This window comes from Mesocricetus auratus, unplaced genomic scaffold (genome assembly GCF_017639785.1).
Source record: "Mesocricetus auratus isolate SY011 unplaced genomic scaffold, BCM_Maur_2.0 Super-Scaffold_100707, whole genome shotgun sequence".
Taxonomy (NCBI): domain Eukaryota; kingdom Metazoa; phylum Chordata; class Mammalia; order Rodentia; family Cricetidae; genus Mesocricetus; species Mesocricetus auratus.
The window spans coordinates 13,074,608-13,098,297 of NW_024429269.1; the positions used below are offsets into that span (position 1 = coordinate 13,074,608).

The 23,690-nt window shown below is 52.8% G+C and overlaps 2 protein-coding genes across 2 annotated transcripts; one reads left to right on the forward strand and one right to left on the reverse strand.

The window, feature by feature from the left end:
• The first annotated feature begins 21 nt into the window (after positions 1–21).
• Ipo4 (importin 4) lies at positions 22–9,328 on the forward strand. The gene is made up of 29 exons (XM_005085604.4): positions 22–172; positions 247–333; positions 470–549; positions 635–676; positions 1,099–1,228; positions 1,318–1,497; positions 1,725–1,790; positions 1,864–1,965; positions 2,052–2,135; positions 2,347–2,511; positions 3,734–3,787; positions 3,920–4,029; positions 4,660–4,768; positions 4,935–5,178; positions 5,260–5,373; positions 5,601–5,721; positions 5,888–5,999; positions 6,108–6,226; positions 6,489–6,566; positions 6,642–6,699; positions 6,786–6,891; positions 6,976–7,169; positions 7,304–7,354; positions 7,714–7,839; positions 7,935–8,143; positions 8,255–8,387; positions 8,476–8,580; positions 8,839–8,908; positions 9,001–9,328. Exons 1-29 carry the CDS (start codon positions 104–106, stop codon positions 9,129–9,131), a joined length of 3,249 nt encoding a protein of 1,082 aa, XP_005085661.1. The 5' UTR covers positions 22–103; the 3' UTR covers positions 9,132–9,328.
• A 291-nt stretch (positions 9,329–9,619) lies between these two features.
• Positions 9,620–17,934, reverse strand: Rec8 (REC8 meiotic recombination protein). Its single transcript, XM_021236249.2, has 20 exons — positions 17,650–17,934; positions 17,351–17,454; positions 17,197–17,265; positions 16,971–17,113; positions 16,816–16,891; positions 16,304–16,424; positions 14,256–14,295; positions 13,005–13,084; positions 12,716–12,851; positions 12,557–12,629; positions 12,389–12,480; positions 11,934–11,983; positions 11,527–11,664; positions 11,161–11,224; positions 10,932–11,074; positions 10,755–10,803; positions 10,372–10,438; positions 10,170–10,289; positions 9,993–10,099; positions 9,620–9,734 (listed from the first exon to the last, which is right to left on the reverse strand). The coding sequence occupies exons 2-20, from the start codon at positions 17,404–17,406 to the stop codon at positions 9,649–9,651; spliced, it is 1,710 nt and encodes a 569-aa protein (XP_021091908.1). The 5' UTR covers positions 17,407–17,454; positions 17,650–17,934; the 3' UTR covers positions 9,620–9,648.
• Positions 17,935–23,690: the final 5,756 nt, after the last annotated feature.

The following is a 23,690-nucleotide window of genomic DNA, read 5'->3' on the forward strand; positions in this document are numbered from 1 at the left end:
ACGCAGAGTAACGCCCTTTCCGCCGGAAGTTGGTGTCCGAGTTTCCAAGTGCCGTTCCTCCCCCCTCCCCACCCGGCCCTGTAGCGGCGGCTCAGCTGCTGCCATGGAGCCTGCGGAGCTGGAGCGGATCCTAAAGGAGCTGCTGCTGCCGGACACCGAGCGCATCCGCCGGGTAGGGGCAGGCCGGGCCAGGGGAAGGGGGAGGCTGTGGGGAAGGCCCGCTCTTGACCCCCAGCCTCCCACCAGGCCACGTTGCAGCTCCAGACCGCCCTTCGGGACCCGGCCGCCTTGCCTGCGCTCTGCGACCTGTTGGCCTCTGCGACAGATCCTCAGGCGAGTTACCTGCTCCTCCTCTGGAAATTCTGGAATTCCTCGCTGTGTCCCTGGTCCTGCCCAAGCCTCCGCCCCCTGCGGTCTGTTCATCTTCCTGCTGTCTGACATTCTGATTTGGCTACCTCTGTCACCCCAGATCCGCCAGTTTGCAGCGGTCCTGACCCGCAGAAGACTGAGCACCCGCTGGCGACGCTTGGCACCTGAGCAACGGGAGAGGTGGGCTAGGATGGGGGTGCGAGGGGCCGGGCCTAGTCGACGCTTTGACAGGCTGGGTACCAAGCATTTGCCACCTGTCTTCCAGCCTCAAGAACCTGGTCCTGACAGCCCTGCAGAGAGAGACACAGTGAGTGCTTAGCGCCCTCTCTTGGGGTTCCTAACTGATTTGAGGCTGAGGTCCTCCAGGGGCTTCTGCGACCTTTTTCAGCCCCAGGCTGTGACTTCGGGAGCTGAGACGTCCTTCAGATCTAGAGGGTGGAGCCTGTGAAAACCAGGGTTGTTTGTTTGTTTTTGAGAATGGGTGAAAATTATCTGCCAAACCCAAACTAGAGAAACAGGCCAAAATTCAACCTGTCCAGAGGGGCTGAAGGAACCAGATCGTGATGGCCTCCTCCCTCCTTTCCCCCCAGCTGTTGCTTTATGGCGTCCGTCTTAGGAAAGACTCTGCGGCAAACGCGGGCGCTTTTCCTCCCGGCGCTCCTTGAGGGTGGGGCATTGTCTGCAGGGGAGGGTAGCGAGGGGCGCCTGCGGATGAACTCCTCTCTGCAGGCACTATGTCAGTGTCAGCTTGGCCCAGCTGGCAGCCACCATCTTTCGAAAGGAAGGGCTGGAAGCCTGGCCTCAGTTCATGAACCTCCTTCAGCACAGTACTCACAGCGACAACAGCCCTGAGAAAGAGGTACGTCGGGCTGCACTGCTGGCAGGAAGGGGAGACTGAGGCTGGGCAGACACGGAAGCTTTCTCCTCTCGCCCCCATCTCCTGGACAGGTGGGACTTCTGCTGCTGAGCGTGGTGGTGTCTTCCCAACCCGAGGCATTCCTGGCCCACCAGCAGGAGCTTCTGCAGCTTCTGATTGACACTCTTGGTGATGTAGGCGCCCCTGGACAGCTCTTTTACTCCCTGCGCACTGTGACTGCCTTGGCCCCCTACCTCAGGACTGATGATGTGGTGAGACTAACCTCTGTCACTGTGTGCTCTGTGTCCTTACCTCTGCAAGTTCTGACCTAAGATGCTTTAGACTTTTGTCCTGCCTTCCATTCTTCCTAACAGTTGAGGGGGCGCTGTACCTAGGAGCCTTCTCCTTGGATTGCATGCCGTGAGGAAGCCACTAGTTTCTTGGGTCTGGGATGGGCTGCATGTGTTGTCTGTGACTAATCCGATCCTGTGTCTTCCAGCCTCTCGCACGGATGTTGGTGCCCAAACTCGTTATGGCAGTGAGAACTCTGATCCCCATAGATGAGGTAAGGACAGATGGGAGGGCTCCTTTTGGGAAGAAAATGGAGCCTGGTACCCTATGGCTTACCACTCCCTCAGGTAAAGGCCTGCGAGTCTCTGGAGGCCTTGGATGAGCTGCTGGAGTCGGAGTTGCCTATCATTACTCCCCACATCGCTGAGGTCCTCACACTCTGCCTGGAGGTGAGCTGGGCTGGTTGCTGCCCCTGATACTCGTTTAGCTTAGAAGTTTTCTTGCTCGTTCCTGATTTTTGTTAGTGTCTGTATAGGTGGCTAAAAATGTGGCCCTTGGCGAAGCAATTCGTGTACGGATTCTCTGCTGCCTCACTTTCTTGGTCAAAGTCAAAAGTAAGGTAAGTAAGTACCCTCTGGGTATGTTACCCATCCTGGTAGCTCCACTCTTAGTCATATTCTTGGGGTCCTGTTCAAGCCCTGGTCCAGCCTTCTCCTGTCCCTGCCTAGGAGACTGGGACTGCTTTGCTGGGCTCTTGTGGTTGGCAGGTGGAGAGTTCTCTTCTGAGCCCCCTTGGCGGAGATGTTCAGGCACAGTCTCCTCCCTCCTAGGCCTTGCTGAAGAACCGCCTCCTGCCTCCCTTGCTGCACGCCCTTTTCCCAATCATGGCTGCTGAGCCACCCATGGGCCAGTTGGATCCTGAAGACCAAGATTCTGAAGATGACGAATTGGAGATTGGGCTTATGGGGGAGACCCCCAAGCACTTTGCTGTACAGGTACACATTAGTTTCTTGGTCACTGTGACCATGCCATGAAGAAGCCACTAGCGCAAGGGGAGGAAGGGTTTCCATTTGCTGGTGGGAAAGGAATGGTCAAACAGAGTGGTTCAGACAATCATGGCCATCGGGAAGCAAAGCAGAACAATGCAAGTTAGACCCCCCACTAAGATAGATACCGTTAGGACATGACCCCCCACTAAGATAGATCCCATTGGGACATGACCCCCCAAGATAGATACCGTTAGGACATGACCCCCCACTAAGATAGATACCATTGGGACATGACCCCCCCAAGATAGATACCGTTAGGACATGACCCCCCCACTAAGATAGATCCCATTGGGACATGACCCCCCCAAGATAGATACCGTTAGGACATGACCCCCCCTAAGATAGATACCGTTAGGACATGACCCCCCCACTAAGATAGATCCCATTGGTACATGACCCCCCAAGATAGATACCGTTAGGACATGACCCCCTAAGATAGATACCGTTAGGACATGACCCCCAAGATAGATACCGTTAGGACATGACCCCCCACTAAGATAGATCCCATTGGGACATGACCCCCCAAGATAGATACCGTTAGGACATGACCCCCTAAGATAGATACCGTTAGGACATGACCCCCCTCCACTAAGATAGATATCATTAGGACATGACCCCCCCCACACACATACACTAAGCCCTACTGCCTTCCTTTTGCTCCTCCTGGTGATGGCATTAAATTATTAATCCAGCTAGGTGTTGGTGGCACAGGTCTTTAATCCCAGCACTTGGCAGGCAGAGACAGGCGGATCTCTGTGAGTTCAAGGTCAGCCTAGTCTACAGAATGAGTCAAGGACAGCCAGGACTACACGGAAACCTGTCTCCAAAAAACAACAAAAAAATTAGTAGCCCATCAAGTGATGAACTCATCATTAGGTCAGAGCCCTCTGGTCTAATTGGCCCTGAAAACACTGCTACAGTCCCCTAATCCTTTTTCAGTCAAGAGAAGTTGATGATTAAAATCAGCCATCACAACCAGGTGAGGCAGTGGATACCTATGATCTCAGCTCCCAGCACTTGGGAGGCCGAGGTGGGATTGTGAGCTTCAGGTCAGTCAGAGCCCTCCTGTCTCAAACACAGAGCTAGTCATCACAGGTGGCTTCTGGGCAGGGGTTAAGTGACTCTAGGAGGTTAGAGATGGAGTTACAGTCTGCCTGAACTTCCTCAGGTTGTGGACATGCTGGCACTCCACCTTCCCCCTGAGAAGCTCTGTCCCCATGTGGTAAGTGTGACTCTCTTGCTCTCGCTACCCCTGAAGCCAAGGATAATTGGGAACAGAGGTGTGGTGGGCCTGTTGTGAAAGCAGTAGGCGGGCTCTAGCCGGGCTTTCAGGAACATGCCGTGTGCTCCCTAGATGCCCATGCTGGAAGAAGCCTTACGGAGTGAGTCCCCGTACCAGCGTAAAGCAGGGTTTCTGGTGTTGGCCGTCCTGTCTGATGGTGCTGGTGACCACATCAGGCAAAGGTACATCGCTTTCTGTCCCAGGGTGAGGGGTCACACAGAGGATGGCTACACATCCTCTGGCAGTCCTAGTACCCCTGTTTCACTTTAATTGGTTTTATTTATGTTTTGTTTGTTTGAGACAGGGTCTCACTATGTAGCCTTGGCTGGCCTGGAACTCAGAGATCTGCCTGTTTCTGCCTCCCCAATGCTGGGTTTGAATTAAGGATATGCATCACCAAGGCTGGCCCAGCTTAATTGTTTTATGATTTTTTGAGGGGGCGTTTCAGTCTGTTGTTATTGTTGTTTTGACATAGGTGTCTCTGTGTAACAGGCCTGCCTGGTTTGGAACTCACTCTGTAGACCAGGCTGTCCTTGTATTTAGAGATCCGCCTGCCTCTGCCTCCCACATGCTGGGATCGAAGAAGTGCGCCACCACACCGAGCATAACTGTTCATAGTCATGATATTTGTTGCCTTTCGAAAGTGTCTTGGTTTGGAAGAGAAATGACTTTCCCGTTGCAGGGATAAAGGATGGTTTTTACCGCCAGTGCTAGAGTCTTGATCCTTTTCAGGGGAAATGAATAGAATGGTTGAGACAGGGTTCCTGTGTCCTGCCCCTCAGATGTTTGCTCTTCTGTTCTGCCCCATTCAGACTGCTGTCCCCACTGCTACAGATCGTGTGCAAGGGCCTGAGTGACCCCTCACAGGTTGTCCGCAATGCTGCTCTGTTTGCCCTGGGCCAGTTTTCAGATAACTTACAGGTCAGCAAAGCTAAGTGGGCATGACTGCCACATGAGACAGCTCCCCACCCCACGGCTGGGGACCCTTGTCCCTTAAGCTATCTTCTCTTTAAACATCCTCGCTGCCATTGGCACTAAGGCGTGCTCTGCAGGTGAGCCTGACCGGCCTCTCTCACTTCTTCCCCAGCCCCACATCAGCAGCTACTCAGAGGAAGTGATGCCGCTGCTCCTTGCCTATCTTAAGTCGGTGCCTCCAGGGAACACACAGCACCTGGCCAAGGCCTGCTATGCCCTGGAGAACTTTGTGGAGAACCTAGGGCCCAAAGTGCAGCCCTACATTCCGGAGCTTATGGAGTGTATGCTGCAGCCCCTGAGGAACCCCAGCAAAGCCCGGACCAAGGAACTGGCTGTGAGCGCCATAGGGGCCATTGGTGAGCAAAGGGCCCAGGTGGTGACGGTGTGGCGCGGGCAGTCCCCACCCCCTGCCAGCCTGACCCTCTTCTGTCCTGAAGCCACGGCTGCCCAAGACTCCCTGCTGCCCTACTTCCCCACCGTCCTGGAGCTTCTCCGGGGATTCCTGTTGACCCCCCATGAAGAACTTCAGCTTGTGCAGATCCAGAGCCTGGGTAAGGAGGGGCTTTCAGGCAGGCTGTCTGCACCCAGGTAAGGCCAGGCTTCACCTGGTGTTTACAGGGCTCTCTCCCTGGGCGGTTGAGTGTCTTCCTTTGATGGACAGGGGTCCTTCGTGTCGTACCTGAGAGTAGGGTAGAGTTTTGAATGCCTTCCGCTTGCCACCCTTGGTTCTCTGGTCGACGTCCACATCTCAGTGCTGGCTGAGCTCTTGTTCCCACAGAGACCCTGGGAGTGCTGGCTCGAGCACTGGGAGAGGCCATGAGACCCCTGGCTGAGGAATGCTGTCAGCTAGGGCTGGGGTTATGCAGCCACATAGACGATCCTGACTTGAGGCGCTGCACGTGAGTGACTGACCTTCATGCTGCCCTGCTCTCCTGCCCGCCCACTGTGTTGACAGTCTTCATCCCAGACTCCCGTCCTTTGATACTGGACCACAGCCAGGGTCCCTGGGGTCTCCCCTTTGGTCTGTATAGCAGGCAGCAGCATATAGCTTCTCTGTACCTTCAGGTACAGCCTGTTTGCAGCCTTATCGGGGCTAATGGGAGATGGCCTGGCACCCTACCTGCCTCAGATTACCACGCTCATGCTGTTGTCACTGCGTTCCACCGAGGGCATTGTGGTGAGCAGAAGAGGGAGAACGGGCCAGTTGGACCAGGCTAGCCCTGTGGTGGGGTTTGTCTCCTGGTCCCACCTGAGCCAAAGTCCCTGCCCTGCTTTCTCTGTCTAGCCTCAGTATGACGGCATCAGCTCCTTCCTTCTGTTTGATGATGAGAGTGAAGAGGAAGAAGAAGAGGACCTCATGGATGACGACGATATGGAAGAGGAGGAGGACTCTGAGATCTCAGGGTAGGAGGAATGCTCTTCTGCTGAAGAGTATAGACTCTGAGTTGGGCAGTGGTGGTGCACGAGTTTAATCCAGCACTCGGGAAGCAGTGACTCTGAGTTTGAGGCCAGCCTGGTCAAGAAGAGCCAAGGATACACAGAGAAACCCTGTCTCAGAAAGCCAAGAAATAAAAAACAGAGAGACTGTAGACTTTGATTCTAGACACGGTCCAGTGCTGGGTCTGCCCCTGCGGGTGTCACCACTGCCCCCTCCAACTGCCCCTAGGTACAGTGTGGAGAATGCCTTCTTCGATGAGAAAGAAGACACCTGCACTGCCCTGGGGGAGATCTCTATAAACGCCAGGTGAGCACCAGCCCCTCCCCGGTGCTGGGAACCGTACCCAGGGCCCTTTTCCCACTGCTGTGTGTCTTTCCATAGTGCGGCCTTCCTTCCGTACATGGATAACGTCTTTGATGAAGTCATCAAACTGTTGGAGGTGAGTCCGTTTGTGGGTCCTCCAGCTCTAGTGAGGGCCGTCTTCACCTTGCGCATGCCCGGCACACGCCCGTCCTCTCTCTCCAGTGTCCTCATCTGAATGTGCGGAAAGCAGCTCATGAAGCTCTGGGGCAGTTCTGCTGTTCACTACATAAGGCCTGTGAGAGGAACCCTTCCGAGGCCAACAAGACTGGTGAGGAGCCGCTAGCGGGCTGGGAGCCCTGGAGACTGCAGTGCAGCAGAGCCTGACCTTGGCTCTGGCCAACTGTGTCCCCAGCCCTGCAGTCTTCCTTGGCCCGAGTGATACCGTCTTACATACAGGCAGTGAAAGGGGAAAGGGAGCGCCCCGTGGTAATGGCGGTGCTGGACGCCCTGGCTGGGGTGCTGCGCACCTGTGGGGGCCTCGCCCTGTTCCCCTCTGAGCGCCTCAATGATCTCTGCAACGTGCTCAAGGCTGTGCTGCAAAAGAAGGTGAGTATGGAGGGGCTCTGGGAAGGGGTGTCAGGCTCAGGAGAGGCTCTGAGTCCAGCTCTGCCCACCTCACCACCACCCTGCAAAGGAGAAGGCAGCAGAGCACACCCCCAACTGGACCATGTCTTCCACAGACAGCCTGTCAGAACATGGAGGAGGACGAGGAAGATGAGGATGAAGACCAGGTGAGAGCCCCAGATGAGGCGGCCTAGATTATCTAGTCAGTCCCCACGGGTCAGCAGTGGACAGTGCCTCCAGCCTGGCCCGGAGGAGCCAGGACTGCTACCAGAAGTTGGTGCTGCCAGAGTGGTACCGCCCTCACCTCAGTACAGCGGTGAGGTGCTCAGAGGAGAGTGGTGTGCACCAGGGCCGCACTGGGAGCAATAAATGGAGGGCCTGGGCTCTAAAAAGCCAGCCTGGAAAACCAGTCGGTCCGCGAGGCAAGGGCAGCCCCAGAACCACTCTGCCGGTGGCAGAGCGGGGTTTGGAGATGCACAATCCCAGAGCTGGCCCTGGTGCTCCAGCCCCTCACCTGGCTCCACAGGCAGAGTATGACGCCATGTTACTAGAGCACGCTGGAGAGGCCATCCCTGCCCTGGCAGCCGCAGCTGGAGGACATGCCTTCGCTCCTTTCTTTGCCAGTTTCTTGCCGCTACTGCTGTGTAAGATGGTGAGTGCTCTGTCCTCCAGCCTCTCGTGCACCCGGGGCCTGCCCTCCCAACACCACCTCCATGCCCATTTGTATTCCTCCAACCTCCCCTGCAGAAACAGAGCTGTACGGTGGCAGAGAAGTCCTTTGCGGTGGGAACACTGGCAGAGTCCATTCAGGGCCTGGGTCCTGCCTCAGCCCAGTTTGTAACTCGGCTGTTCCCTATACTGTTAAACACTGCCCGGGAAGCGGACCCAGAGGTGCGGAGCAATGCCATCTTCGGGCTGGGTGTCCTTGTAGAGCATGGGGGCTCCCCTGCTCAGGAGTATCCTATGCTTGCAGGAGGGGCTGGGGTTGGAAGTGAGCCCAGGGATTTGGTGAGGTGCTGCTGCAGGGAGAAGTCTACCAATGTGTGTGTTCCTTAACTGTGGACCAGATACTTCCCTAAGCTCCTGGGTCTCCTTTTGCCCCTCCTGGCAAGGGAGCGTCATGATCGAGTCCGTGACAACATCTGTGGGGCTCTTGCCCGTGTGCTGATGGCCAGTCCAACAAGGAAAGCGGAGCCCCAGGTGAAGGAAGGGGCAGCAGGCAGGGGAGAGGCTGAGGAGGGTGGAGGGGACAGGACACATGGGCTGAGACATGTGCGTGCGTGTTCAGGTGCTGGCTACCCTGCTACACGCCCTGCCACTGAAGGAGGACATGGAGGAGTGGATCACTGTCGGGTGCCTCTTCCACTTCCTGCACCAGAACAACCCTGACCAGGTACCCTGCTGCGTGCGGGACCTCTGCAAGGAGTGGTAGGCTGCAGTCTAATGCACTCTGTAGACCAGGCTGACCTCAGACTCAGAGATCCGCCTGCCTCTGCCTCCCTGTTCTTTTTATATTGGCTTCCTTTTCCTTCTCAAGTTCACAGTTGGGTTGGGTGTCAGCTCGGTTTCAAGGCTTCTTCTCTCCCCGATTCCAACACCTACTCTAAGCCCCAAGGCTGTTGCTGCAGGAGTTGACCTGTTCTTTCCTTAGCTTGTAGATGTGGCTCCTGAGCTCCTGCGTATCTGCAGCCTGATTCTGCCAGACAACAGGATCCCACCAGGTGAGGGCCACAGCCATAGCTAAGGGCGAGGGAAAATGGGGCAAGTGAGGGTGTCAGAACCCAGTCATTCATCAGGTCCTCTCTCTACCCAGACACCAAGGCGGCACTGCTGGTGCTCCTGACATTCCTGGCCAAACAGCACGCCGACAGCTTCCACGCAGCCCTGGGCTCGCTGCCTGCTGATAAAGCTCTGGAACTCCAGGCCGTGCTGGACCTCACTTAGACTACAGGCTCCAGCCGGGCCCCAGGGCCCGGAGACTTCCAGTCAGCCCAGGCCCAGCTCACCTCACCAAAGACTATATATCATTGGAAGTCAATCCTGCTTGCTGTCTTAACGGGTGTCTCTGGGGCTGGAGCTATTCAAGCAGAGCTGTGACATCACACTGTAATAAAGGCAGCTTGTTTTCTGCTTGGACACCAGCTCTGCGAGCAGGAAGGCTAGAGGTGTGCGTTCAGAAATGAGACAGGCAAGGGGCTGGAATGTCTCAGCACTGAAGAGGGCAGACTGTTCCAGAACACAGAGTTCAGTTTCAGTTCCTAGAACCCACACTAGATGGCCCAAAACTGCCTTGAATTCCGTCTCCAGAGGTTCGATGCCCTCTGCTGGCCTTCCCAGACAACTGCACTCACTTGCCCATCCCAACCCTCACACACAATTTAAAATTAGAAAGAAATCTTTGAAAAGGACAATAACAAAAGGGCCCAGTGCGGTGAGGTAGGATATGGTTTAATGGACTTGCTCAGTGGAACCTGGGTCCCGGGTGGATCAGGAGGCGCCCATATGGCTTCTCTTGTTGCACACGAAGGATCTTCTGTGTGGACAGTACTGGTTGGGGAAGGAGAAGGCAGGTCACACAGTGACTGCAGTGTGCTGAAGCAGCTTCCGGCCTCTGTGTGTGTGTGTGTGTCTGTGTCTGTGTCTGTGTGTCTGTGAGTGTGTGTGTGTCTGTGTGTCTGTGTGTGTCTGTCTGTGTGAGTGTGTGTGTCTGTGTGAGTGTGTGTGTCTGTGAGTGTGTGTGTCTATGAGTGTGTGAGTGTGTCTGTGTGAGTGTGTGTGTGTGTCCGCTCTTACACCCGCACTCACCCAGGAGCAGGTAGAAGACCCGAGAAGCCAGCTTCCGGGGGCTGAGAGGGGCCACCAGGCTGCTGAAGTCGGGCTCCCTGTTGGCCTGCAGCTCCAGTGCTACTGCCCTGCAGGGAGTGACGACTGTTAGCCAGGGTGACAGCCTACCCTACCCCCTGAGGGACCCCTCCCTGGTACCTATGGACAGCCTCTGAAGAGAGTAGCTCAGGCCCTGGGGGCATCTCCATGGGCACTTCAGGGATTTCAGGCAGCATGGGCAGTGCAGGAGGTTCTGGCTGCCCCTCCTCAATCCAGGCCCTAGGAGACAAGGTGGGGCAGCTCAGGGGAGGGGAAGGGTAGTTGTGACTGTGACAACAGGTAGGGCCACCTGGCTACTTACCATCGTTCTTCAGGGGGGATGAGGCTGGTGCGGGACTTTTCCTCTTCAGCTGCTTCCAGGGAGAGCTCTGTGAAGGTGAGAACATTGAAGAGTCTGCTTGCTCTAAGAGCTGGGACCTTGGAGCCACGCTAGGCATGTAGTTCCATGGTGAGGCATTTGCCTGACATGCACAAGGCCTTGGCTTTAGTCCCCAGGACTACTCCCCATATTCTGGAGCCTTGTACACAGCCTTGTGCAGAGTGGGATCACTGGAGAATCGAGTCTGTGTCTCCTTAATGCTCTGTATGCCCTCCCTGTTAGAAACAGCCTCAGCAGCTGGGGGGCCTGCTTCCTGAGGCTGGTTAGCACACGGTTTCCACCTGCCCTCGAGTGCAAGCACCCACCTGAAGAGAGCATGAGGGGACCACTGGGCTCCTGGGCCTCCCTCAGAACCTGCAGATGAGAGAGCAAGGTCTGAGAGCCAGGCACCAGTGTCTTGGCCTGAGTAGCACGCTGGTCAGGAGAAAGTCGGCTAGAGCTCGCCAGAGCTGAGGCTCCCAGGGCGCGGTGGAGGCAGTTACCTCGATCTCACTCAGAGCTTCAGTCTTTCTTTCCTCCTCAGCCACCTCTTCAGGCTCCAGCCGTGGTCTTTTTCTGAGCATTCTCGGGGGTATCTGGGCACAGTGGGTCCACAAAGCTAGTAGCTCTGGGGGCAGCCTGCCAGCTGACAGCAAAGGGAAAGGTTTCAATCCTAAGACTGAGGACTCCAGGTTCTGAGGATCCCACCTGCCCGACTGTCATCCTTCTTACAAAGAGTTGGGGTTCTGAAGAGCTCCTCTGGGCTTGTGAGCATCCTTCCAGGCTGGACCACGGGCTGCAAGGGGGTGGAAGGCCAGTGGCCCTTTTGTGAGAGCGCCGCTCCCCACTGCCCCTCCCTTGCACACTGTTCCCAGGGCTTATGCCTGTTTTGAGGCTCATGCGCTGACTATGGTGCAGTGGCTAACAGGGTAAATGGTAGCCTGGTGTCAGTGGGTGTGCTGGGTATATGCAGCCTACACACATGCACTTTCTAGGAACTAGGGCCTTGTGTTATATTGCCAGGGCTCCCTGGGAGTTCAGAAGTCCAGCCAGACCTGCGTGCCTCTACTCCCCAGGGAGAACTTGAGTCGCACTCACATACTCCTGGCAGTGAACCCCGGTCTGCAGCTGTTCCTCAAATTTCTCCCGGGAGATCTGAGTCTCCTTGTCCCAGAATACTAACTGGCGGCGGCGGCGGCGTTGGCCAGGTCGGCTCGGAGGAGATGGGAGCCTCTTCTAGAGTAGAAGGGGAGGCAAGGGTCAGGCCGTCCATCTCCCCTTTCCTGTGGCCCCACATTCTGCCCCTGTCAGTTGTCTGGGGAAGAAGCTTGGGTACTCAGAGGTACCGACTGGGAAGATCGGCCGCACCGTGAGGTACAGAAAGAGACATCTTTTACTGATGTAAACAAAATCCTCACTGTAAGCCAGCAGTGGCCCTGGGCCTAAGGACAAAGATGTATGAGGGGAAGGTAGACAGGTGGCTGCTTGGGGAAGGGCCTACTCACCTCTGCACTAGGTGGGGCCGGTAGTCGAAGCTCCTGAGGTGGGGTCACTTCTGCAACAGCACCCATAAGTCCCTGTTATTTTGTTTTTGTTTTTTCAAGGCAATGTCTGTCACTCTAACCCAAGCTGGCTTATGGCAATCCTGTCCCAACCCCAGCTTCTGGAGTGACTGGGCCTCAGATGCTATCTCCACACTTGACTGGCCCCTTCACTCCTGTTTTGTTTTTTGTTTTTGGAGAGAGGATTTCTTTGAGTAGCACTGTGTAGACCAGGCTGGCCTTAAATTCTGGCTGTCTGCCTCTGTCTCCCGAGTGCTGGGATTAAAGGTGTGTGCCACCGCCACCCAGCTAGCCCTTCATTCTTGCAGCTACCAGTGTCCCTCAGAAGGTGGGGCAAGGACTTTTGCTCTGCAGATGTGTAGCTGTTCCCAAGGGAGCACCAAGTGATGGACACTTACCAGTGAGTATGGTCCCAGGCTCCCAGCCTGTCAACTTCGGTACCTCAGGAGCGAAGACCTGACCTGGAAGTGGTTCTCTTAGCCCTTCAACCCTGAGGGGAAACAGGCGGATAAGGGAAACCTTCCCAGCAATGACCCCTCACCTGGTACAGGGATTCCTGCCCTTACTGTGCAGGAGCTGGAGGTGAGAGTGAGGACACCACACCATCACCCTCCATGGCCCTGGGCTCTTCCTTGGATTCTGCAGAGAGAGTCAGAAGACTTAGGAGACTTAGTCAGAAGAACAGGGCGCTGCCCATTCCCAGGTTGGCTGTGCAGGAATCTGACCATCAAGAGCCGGAGAAACCCTCCGCCGCTGGAGAAGCCTGCCGCGCCGACGCTCCTCCAGCAATATGGCGTCATCTTCCTCCGCAATCAGCAGGTCCAGATCACCTCGGCTGACCTCTGGGAGATCCTGCTCTCCCTGTGGAGAGAGGAAAGAGTGGACTTGTTGAGGTCAAGCCCAAGGTAGCCGAGTGGGTACTAACAGGACAGAATGTGGGAAAACGGAAACAGAAAGGCAGACTACAGGGGTACAACGAGGCTGGACTGTAACCCTGTGTCTAGGGGAACTCACCTCAATCCGCAGCATGTGTATGGGCTCTGCCTCCTGTAAGGTGATGGCCTCGGGAGACTGCACAGTGGCTAAGGTCCTGTCTGTGGGGTAGGAAGATCATAGCAGCCCTACTTCTTTGAGGTTGTTGGGGCAAAAACCTGGACTTTGGAGACCAAGAACCAGACCCAGGCTAGTCACCAGCAAATGCTCAAAGTGCATTTCTTTTTTGTTTGTTTGTTTTTGAGACACGTCTCACTATGTAGACCAGGTTGGCCTCCAACTAAGAGATCTCGCCTGCCTTTGCCACTGCTGAGTTTAAAGGTGTGCAGTCACCATACCCGGCTTCCGAGTTCATTTCTTAACCATTATGAGCTGACAGAAACCCTGTCTTGAAAAACAGCAACAACAAAAAAAGATTTATTGGAGTTATTACTTACGTATATGTGAGTATGCTTATGTGTGGGTACATGCGTGTTAGTGTGTCAGATTCCTCTGGAGGGGGAGCTGCAGGTAGTTGTAAGCCAATGTGTGGGTGCTGGGAACCGAACCTGGGTCCTCTGTATGATCAGTCAGTCCTCCTAACCACTAAGCCAGTTCGCCAGCCCCTGACTGTGAACTCTTGGCCTTCCTGCTTCTACTTTTTTTTTTTTTTTGGTTTTTACGAGACAGGGTTTCTCTGTTTTGGAGGCCGTCAGTCCAGCCTGGCCTCGAACTCACAGAGATCCGCCTGCCTCTGCCTCCTGAGTGCTGGGATTAAAGGCGTGTGCCACCAACGCCCAGCCTGCTTCTACTTTCTTAGTGCTGTTTTATTTTTCACCCTTTTTTTAAAAAAAGGAAATGTTAACTGGGAAATGGTGGCACATGGCTTTAATCCCAGCACTAGGGAGGCAGAGGCAGGCGGATCTCTGTGAGTTTGAGGCCAGCCTGGTCTACAGAGCGAGTTCCAGGACAGCCAGGACTGTTACACAGAGAAACCCTGTCTTGAAAACAAAAAACAAACAAACAAATAAGAAGGAAATGTTGAAATGGTTTCTTTAAGCAGTCTAGGCTGGCCTTGAACTCAATATCTAACCCAGGTAGGTGTTAACTTGAGTTTTCCCACCTCAGGCTCCCAAGGAAGTGGGATTACAGATGTGTCACCCAGCATGTCCCAGCCTGACTTTTCAAGAGTCATTGATTGAGCTCTTGGGTTCCTGAGCCTCTCATTGGAAAAGCCCTCCCTGCTGACCTGGCTCCCCGGCTCTTCAGTGACTTCAGGAGGGGTCTCCTTACCAATTTTCTCTGGGGTCACAGCCTCCAAAAGGTGTCGAATCTTTGGGAAGAAATTGGGAACAAAAGACAGGTCTCAGCTTCACTACTGTGTCCTCACTTTCGAAACATTCAGTGGACACCAATCTGGCAGTCTCTCTTTATATTTCTTGTTTTAGATTTTTTTGCTTTCTTATTCATTTTTGAGACAGTTCTCATTGTGTAGCTCAAGTTGCCCTAAAAACTTTTTTTTTTTTTGATTTTTTGAGATAGGGTTTCTCTGTATTGTTTTGGAGGCTGTCCTGGCACTCACTCTGTAGACCAGTCTGGCCTTGAACTCACAGAGATCCACCTGCCTCTGTCTCCCGAGTGCTGGGATTAAAGGTGTGTGCCACCATTGCCTGGTGGCCTAAAAAACTTTTTAAAAAATATTTATTTATGGGCTGGAGAGATGGCTCAGAGGTTATGCGCACTGACTGCTCTACCAGAGGTCCTGAGATCAATTCCCAGCAACCACATGGTGGCTCACAACCATCTGTAATAAGATCTGGTGCCTTCTTTTGGCATGTATATGTAATAAATAAATAAATCTTTAAAAAAAAGAAAGCTTTGCCATGTGTCCTTCAGAAAATAAAAAAATATTTTATTTATATATGTGTGTATGCATGCACCCTTGGAGACCAGAAGACAGAGTTTGATGTTGGATCCCTGGAGCTGGAGTGAGAGGTGACTGTGAAAGCTGGCAGTGGTGTCCTGTCCTCTGCAAGAGCTGGACACACGGTAGCCACTGAGCCATGGCCCTAGCCCCACTTCAGCTTCTGACAATCTCATCCTTGAAACACATGAGCTCTTGAAGTAGCTGACATCAGCACATCCAGTATGTGTGGTGTGTGTGCGTGCGTGCGTGTGTGTGTGTGTGTGTGTGTGCGCGCGTGTGAGTGTGTGTGTGTGTGTGTGTGCATTTTCAGATCTGGGAATCAAATTGAGGCCCTTGTGCACGGTAAAGAAATACTCTATCACGGTGCTACACCTCCGGCTCCAAACCAAACCTTTGTGCCACTTGACATCCACATGTCATAAAGCCACCAACCTGCTCTTCCTGCTGTCCCTGTCCTGACCTCACCCCAAGTTAACTTTGTCAGTTTGTGCAAAAAGCACCACCACATCCATCCATATGTCAACTGTTGGTGTGGACAGAGAAGACTAGAAAAGGTTCTTGGATAGATGGAGGGGCGAGTGTGAGTGAGTGTGACTCCAGTGAATGATGGAGGGGTGAGTGTGAGTGTGTATGAGTGAGTGTGTGAGTGAGTGTGACTCCAGTGGAGTGAATGATGGAGGGGTGAGTGTGAGTGTGTGTGAGTGAGTGTGTCTCCAGTGGGGTGAATGAAGAGGGAGGGCAGGCTTAGTAAAGTGCTCACATTGCAAACATCGTTTCCCTTGGCTTTGAGCGGGATAATGATTTCACGGAAGGGGTGGCGTAGACTAAGTCTGTAAGGAGAAGTAGGCCCTGCCTAGCAGAGAAGGAAGAGCTGCTCTTATCGGGTTAAGAAACGCATTTCCACAAGTAAACAAATAAACGCGCCATTTCTGGGACATAGAAAATGGGGGCTGGTGTTGGTAGCCAAGGACATCTAGAGTAAAGAGCGGGCTGGGTACCACTAACTTCAGGCACCAAGATCCCTGGGTGCTGATACTATCTATATGCATTCAGGACCAACTGCACGAATGAGAAGACGGGAAATGGAGTGATATCTAAGCGGTGGGGCTGATGGGAGAAGATGGGGAAGAAAAAACCAACATCTGGATGAGGGTCTCAGTGGTGGGAGCGGTGGAGATGGGGGAAGGGTGCCTCTCTGGGAAAGCCATTCCATCCGGTTGGCTAAGGAAGGAAGACCTCGGGCTTTCTTGTTAGCACCCTCTAATCCCCCTGCTCCATGGCCTCTTACGGAAACCTACGGCCGTGTCCCTTCCCCAAACCTCAGTGCCAGATTATCACAAAGACACCAACTAACTCTTCCTCCTATACCGTCATCTCGAGATTTCAGAGGTGTTCTAGGGAAACCGAGCCCTACCTGAGGAATATCAAAAGGACTGGGAAGTCCGGGGTCCACAGACATCGTCCCAAAAAAGGGTTCTGGGGCATCTTCCAGCGTCTGCATCATGGCCAGGCAGTTGGGAAGAAGCAAGCTAGGTCTGCGGGAGAATGTGGGGTGTCAGGGGTGAGGTGGAGAGTGGCTGAGACGGCTCAGCAGGTAAAGGCGCTGCCACCAAACTCGAAGGTCTGAATTTGATCTCTAAATCCGAGCCCGCCCAGCAAAGAGAATCCACCTCAGTCGTCCTCCATATGCCCGTAACACACATAACGCTCTCTCTCTCTCTCTCTCTCTCTCTCTCTCTCTCTCTCTCTCTCTCTCTCTCTCTCTCTCTTTCTCTCTCTCTCACACACACACACACATACAGACACACACACACACAAACACACGCACATGCACACACACAAACACACGCACATGCACACACACGAATGCATAAAAAAGAGAGGCTGAGGCCAAGCAGGTCTGGATGGCCCAGCCCAGGGACTCACAGGTCAGCCTCCTCCATATCGATGCGAATCCGCAGCTGGGCCCGGTGCAAACGCTCTAGGATGTGCTGGATGTCTTCTGTGGGCAAGGAGGGTAGGACAATCAGCCTAGGCACGGCTACCCAGCTCCAGCCCACCTCTAGTGTTCCCAGCCTCACCCACGAGGTACTGGCACTGCTGGGAGTAGACCCTTATCACACCAATCTGCAGCTGCGCAGAGAGATAGAGGGAGAAGCGGGGCCGGGGCAGCCCAGGCATCGGAGGCTGCACTCGTACCAGCACGTACTTGAGGATTTCCTCGCTGCGAAAACAACAGGCCTTGGTCAATGCTGCACTCACCGCAGTTCCCAAGCCAGAGACTCCGCCCTCTTTCCTGGGTCTTACCAGGTCTTTACCACGTTCACTTTCAGGTATTCACGCTTCACCAACCGGCTGCCTCGGGTTGCTGCCAGCCTGGAGGGGTGGGGGCAGGTACGGTCTGTCAAACTCCAGACTCCCACCACTCGGCTCCTGGCATCGCTATCGGCCCTGTGCTCACCAGATAGTGGCGAAGCAGCCTGTGTGGCGCTGAAGCACGTTGGGATAGTAGAACATCTCTGTTTTTCACGCTCAGCACCAATCTCGTTTGACTCAATCCGAATTCTTTAGGACACGAGATTCCCAGCACCGTTGGAATTTGGACACGGAGCGTGGTGGATGTGGATGCAAAAAGCCCAGTTAATAAGACGACCAACTACTAGTAATGGAATTAGGAGATAACCAAACAGAGACGCAGGGCACCCTTCATTCTGCTACCCCCGAGGAGGTCTGCATACCACTCGAAGACATGGAATTTACCATCAGGATTGGCGGGCGTCCTGGCCAGAGATGCGGAGCTCCAAGGGAAAGCCTGGGCAGGGACAAAAACAAAAACAAAAACAAAAACAGGTCTTCAGGGAAAACCGAGTCCTCGTCAACAGGTCTTCGTCCTCAAGCACACAGCCGTCTTCGAGCTTCTGGAACTAGCTAGTCCAGTCGCCCTCCAGCGGGACCTGGTGCACACTCTCCAAGGCTTGGCTCCAGGACAGCCAATGGGGAGCCGCGGAGTGGGAGCTGTGACTCCTGGTGCTAGGCAGCAAAACCCGGTTCCAGGCTATAGGCTCTTGGAGACCGGTCGCGAGCCAATCAAGAGAATCCTCAGCGCTACTGTGTCATTGTGAGGTGGTGTCCTGGCCAATGGGCTCTCGTTCTCTCGGGTAGTAACAAGGACTTCTCCGAGGGATTCCGCTGACCAATAAACGGGGAGAAAACCCAGTTTCTCCCTGGAGACAGCTTGCTAGCAGGACATCTACTAGAAGGAGATGGGGTCATGTAGAGGGCAAATGCCCTGGAGCTGTTTATAACTACAGAGATGCAAGGGACCATACCTTGCCTGTGCACGAGTCCTGTTCTTACTCCTAAATTCCACCAACATGATTTTGGGTCCAGGAAGGGTCTGTGCTGAACTAAGTGCTAGCCACAGTGTGAGGTGGCCTTGTAATCACATGTCAACAAGAAAGAAAACAACACAGAGGCTGTAACTACAAACTCATCTGCCACTTAAAATTTAGATGGTATTTCTAAGCAAAAAGCAAAAACAGAGGTCAGAGTGGTAGTGTAAACTCTATCTCAGCAGCAAGAGGTTCTCCATGAGTTTGAGATCAACCAAGCCTACAGGCCAGTTAGGGAGTGCTAGTGAGACACTCTGAAGAAACAAGAACGTGAGAACAGGGCTGGAGATGGAGCTCGGTAGGAGAGACTTGCCTGACATTTGCAAGCCCTGGGCTCAGCCCTCAGTACCACAGAAATGAAAGAAAACAGCCTTTGATCCTAGCACTCGGGAGGCAGAATCAGGTCAGTCCCGAGCCTGAGGCCACGATGGTCTACACAGTGACTTCCAGGCTAGCCAGAGCTACATAGGGAGACTCTGCTTTAAAACCAAGCAAATAAAAGTAACAGCAAAACAAAAATGAAGGTGTGTGCAAGCCTGTATCTCAGGTCTTGGGAGGAAAGGCGGGAGTCAAAGCATAGTGTTCACAGTGAGTTTAACACCAGACCAGCCTGGGTCATCATGAGACCCAGATCAAAACCCTCAGAATTAATAGAAAGTACACTTGATTTTATATTTATTTATTCATTTGAGGCAGGGTTTCTCTGTGTAGTCCTGGCTGTCCTGGAGCTCAGACAGGAACTCAGCTGTCCTGGCAGCCTCTGCTTCCTGAGAGCTACTCTGGCTCAAGATGCTTTTTTCCCCTTCTGGACAGGGCAGCTCTGACTGTCCTGGAACTTGCTCTGTAGACCAGGCTGACCTCAAATTCACAGAGATCCACCTGCCTCTGCCTCCTGAGTGCTGGGATTAAAGGCGTGCACCATCACTGGTGGGCAATGCTTTTTTTTTTTTTTTACCAGAAATGTAACTTTTTTTCAGTGTGTGTGTGTGTGCGCGCACGCACGCGCACACGCACGTGTCTAGGAGGTCAGAGGACAACTTGCTGGAGTCAGTTTCATACTTCTACCACATGAGGTCTGCGGTAGACTGAACCCGAGTCCTTACGATTGGTGGCAGGTGCCTTTACCTAAGAGTCATATTGTCAGCCCCTCAAATAACTTTCTGTGTAAACTTATTATTAGTGTGGTGCCCAAGTTATAAATATCTTTTACTCTGGTGTCTCTGCCTTTATAAAACCATTCTTTGCCTTAGACTATCCTTCCCTGCTTGGCTCCAGGGCTGGCTCTGATAGAAACTTAGTTCTGGGCAGTTGAACTGACCTGTCTTTGTTCCCTTCAGTCTGGAGCTTTTGGGAGCAGGGTCACCTTTTCCAGTGTATGTCTGGCTTCGTAAGTACAGTATTTGTCAAGTGGATGTCCAGTTGCCCTGTATTTACAACTGTACAGGGCCAAAACCAAAAGAGATCGAGAGGTAGAGTATACTATGTATAATCCCAGCATTGAGGGAGGCGGAGGCAGGAAGGTGTTAGAGTTTAAGGTCAGCCTGGCCCATACAGCGTGGTCAGCTTGGGCTAGCTGAGGCCTTGCTTCAAAAATAAATAAATAAATAAACGACCAAAAATAAAGAAGGTTATGGTGGCACATGCCTTTAATCCCAGGACTTTGAAGGCCGAGGCAGGCAGATCTCTGAGTTCGAGGCCAGCCTGGTCTACAGAGTGAGTTCCAGGACAGCCTCTAAAACAATGCAGAGAAACCCTGTCTCGAAACCCCCCCCAAAAAAAAAAAGAAAAAGAAAGGAATCAAATCTGTATCCTCTGCAAAGGAGTCAATGCTCTTAACAACTGAGACCTCTCTCTGCCCATATTTGCTGAGTTTTTTTGTTTGTTTGTTTTTGTTTTTTTGAGACAGGGTCTCCCCATGCAGCTTTGGCTGTCCTGGAACTGACTCTTTAGACCAGGTTGAACTTGAACTCACACAGGGACCCGACAGTCTCTGCCTCCCACGTGCTGGGATTAAAGACATGCACCCCCACCCTTCTGCCAGTTTCTGACTTTCTCCAGCTCTTGCAGGAATGTGCTACACAGCAAATACTCAGACTGGTGCATGAGAGCGCACCTACCCTTAAATAAAAGATAGTAACACAGGGATTGAGGAACCAGGCATGAGTCCCATCTTTGCAAGGGGGGGGGGCAGGAGGGAGCACAAGCCCACATGATTTCTCTACACCACAGAGCCTGTCTTGGAATTTTGCTGTTTTGAGTTCTAGAATTCCCAATCCCTATCCTACTGTGCTTGGCTACACTGGTTATTTCAATAGTTGAAGTGTCACTTTGTCACTCAAAGACAAAGTGCAAGCCCTGACCAGAAGGTGCTCCGTGTCTACTTTTAGATTCAGGAGACACACGGTACACAGAGTAATCTGGCCATCATTCATCCATTCAGTTCAACACGCACTTACAACGTGCCTCTCACATGCCACTGGGGACAGACAAGGAACACTGTGTTCCCTGTTCTCAGGAGTAGGGAAGGAGAGATGATAAGTAAACACAAGTGTGTAAGATGGCAGCACTATCGAGTTTGAACTTCAGTGTGTGTGTCAGAGATGGCTCAGTGGTTAAGAACATGCACAGCTCTTCTGGAGAATTCAAATTTGATTCCCAGCACCCACATCAGGCAGCTCAGTCATCAACTATCTGAAACTCCTGTTCAAGGGGGATCCAACTCCTATTGCACACACAGACACAGACACAGGCACCCACACATGCACACACACGTACACACACATGCAGGCACACACCATACACACACATACACACACATGTAGGCACACAACACACACACACACTCTCTCTCTCTCTCTCTCTCTCTCTCTTTTTTTTTGGTTTTTTGAGACAGGGTTTCTCTGTATTGTTTTGGAGCCTGTCCTGGAACTCCCTCGGTAGACCAGGCTTGGTCTCGAACTCACAGAGATCCACCTGCCTCTGCCTCCCAAGTGCTGGGATTAAAGGCATGTGCCACCACCACCCGGCCACACACACACACACACTCTTAAAAATTAAAAAAAATAAAGTTAATTGTGGAGAGGGACCAGAAGATATGGACAACTTGTATGGGATACCCAGGGGAGCTTTAAAGAGATGATATTTTGAAAAGAAGGTCATGTGACTGCCTGCGGTAAGATTCTATTATCATATTATTTGGATTTCTGAGACAGTGTCTGTGTAGCTCTTGCTGACTTGGAACTCGCTCTATAGACCAGGCTGGCCTCAGATTCACAGAGATCCTCCTGCCTCTGCCTCCAGTGCATGTGCCACCAGCCAGCAAGGAACAGTATTTTAGAAAAAAGAACAAACAAATGTTTAGTGGGTTCAAGGAGCCTGGAGCAAAGCATCATGGGAAGGGCAAAGGATGAACTGGGAAGGTGGCTGGGTACTGTTTAACACTGGAGGTCATTTTCAGGGTCTTGGTTGTTACCTTGAGGGAGTTGGAAGTCAAGGATAATTTTAAGCACAGGAGTGACATGACCAGACTTGGGTTGAGAGTTTCTCTGTACTGTGTTGAGGATAGGCTAAAGGCAGACAAGAGTGGGAACAGAGAGGATGTGAAAAGAACCAAGAGACTTGTGGTGATGATGGAACTGATGAGGGCTTTTAAGAACAATAGGACCTCTCTTGGCTCAGGCTTCTAATGTGTCAGACACTCAAAGTCGCCAAAGGTCAACCTGAGTCAGTGGCACGGTCTTGTGGGAGAAGGCAAAGCAGAAGCAAGCTGTATTAGAATTATAGAAAAGTGGGCTGGAGAGGTGGCTCAGAGGCTAAGAGCATGCGTTGCTCTTCCAGGGGACCCACATCCATCCCAGTTCCAAATGATCTGAGGTCCTCTTCTGGGCTCCATGGACCGCAGGCACTCGTGTGGGACAGAGACATATGTAGGCAAAAACGCCCCTATACACAGTAAAATTAAAATAACCTAAAAGTTACAGAAAAGCTGGGGCTGGAGAGACAGCTCAGAGGTTAAGAGCACTGGCTGTTCTTCCAGAGGACCTGAGTTCAATTCCCAGGAACCATATGGTGGCTCACAATCTACAATGGGATCTGGTGCCCTTTTTAGGCATGCAGACATACATGCAAGCATAATAAACAAATAATATTTTTAAAGTTACAGAAAAGTGAGAAAATGACAAGGGGGACTCCCAAGAATGGGCAGGGATCCTAAGAGAGGGAAAAGTCACTGAATTTCTTTCTCTAGGACTTTTATAGGCTTGTAGCAGAACTGGACAAAGGCTGAGGTAATTGCTTGAGACTGGCAGCAGATACCTTTACCCACTAAGCAATCTCACCCCCACCAACTCTTAAAAATCTTTGAGACAGGGTCTCACTTTGTATGTACCTCTGGCTGGCCCAGAATTCAGAGGTCAGCCTGCCTCTGCTTCCTGAGTGCTGGGATTAAAAGTGCACTGCCACGTCCATCCCCTCAAAGGTTTGTTTGAAGAGTGACCATTGCCATTTGGGCTTACATGTGGGGTCCAAGAGAAAAATGGAAGACACAGAAGCACTTTAGAACAGGGCCAAAGGTCCGAGGGGGCTTCAGAGAACTGAAGGCACAAAGGCAGCACCTCCCCGTGTACGCTCAGCTTCCCTGAGGGATGAGAGACTGAAGGGAAGGAAAAAGGCTCAAGGAGGCAGAAAACCACAACAGAGTCCAGCAAGGTCCTGTAAAGACTTACGCATCTAGACCTGATCATGCGAGCATGTGAGCGAGCCTCTGGAGGCCTGTGCCACGGCAAGAAGGAAAGTAACCCGATGTTACGTGCAGGAATGGGGATGCTGAAGGTGCCGGCAGTCAGATGACGGTCAAACCAAGTGTTGGAAGTGACGAGAGTGAAGGAAAAGCATCCCCATTTAGTGACAAAATGACAGAGTCAAAAGAGTGTCAGCTGATTGCAAGCACTCAAGTTTCAGTGAACACGGTGCTAGACCATGGCGCGCGCTCTCTCTCTCTCTCTGTCTCTCTCTCTCTCTGTCTCCCCCCTCTCTCTCTCTGTCTCTCTCTCTCTCTGTCTCCCCCCCCTCTCTCTCTGTCTCTCTCTCCCCTCTCTCTCTCTCTCTCTCTCTCTCTGTCTCTCTCTCCCTCTCCCTCTCCCTCTCCCTCTCCCTCTCCCTCTCTCTCTCTCTCTCTCTCTCTCTCTCTCTCTCTCTCTCTCTCTCTCTCTCTCTCTCTCTCTGTGGTTTGGTGTTTTGAGACAGGGTTTCTCTGTGTAACAGCCCTGGCTGTCCTGGAACCTTCTGTAGACCCGGCTGGCCTCAAACTCACAGAGATCCACCTGCCTCTGCCTCCGGAGTGCTAGGATTAAAGGTGCGCCACCACCACCCAGCATGAGTCTTTTGAAACCTCAAAGCCCACTGCCAGTG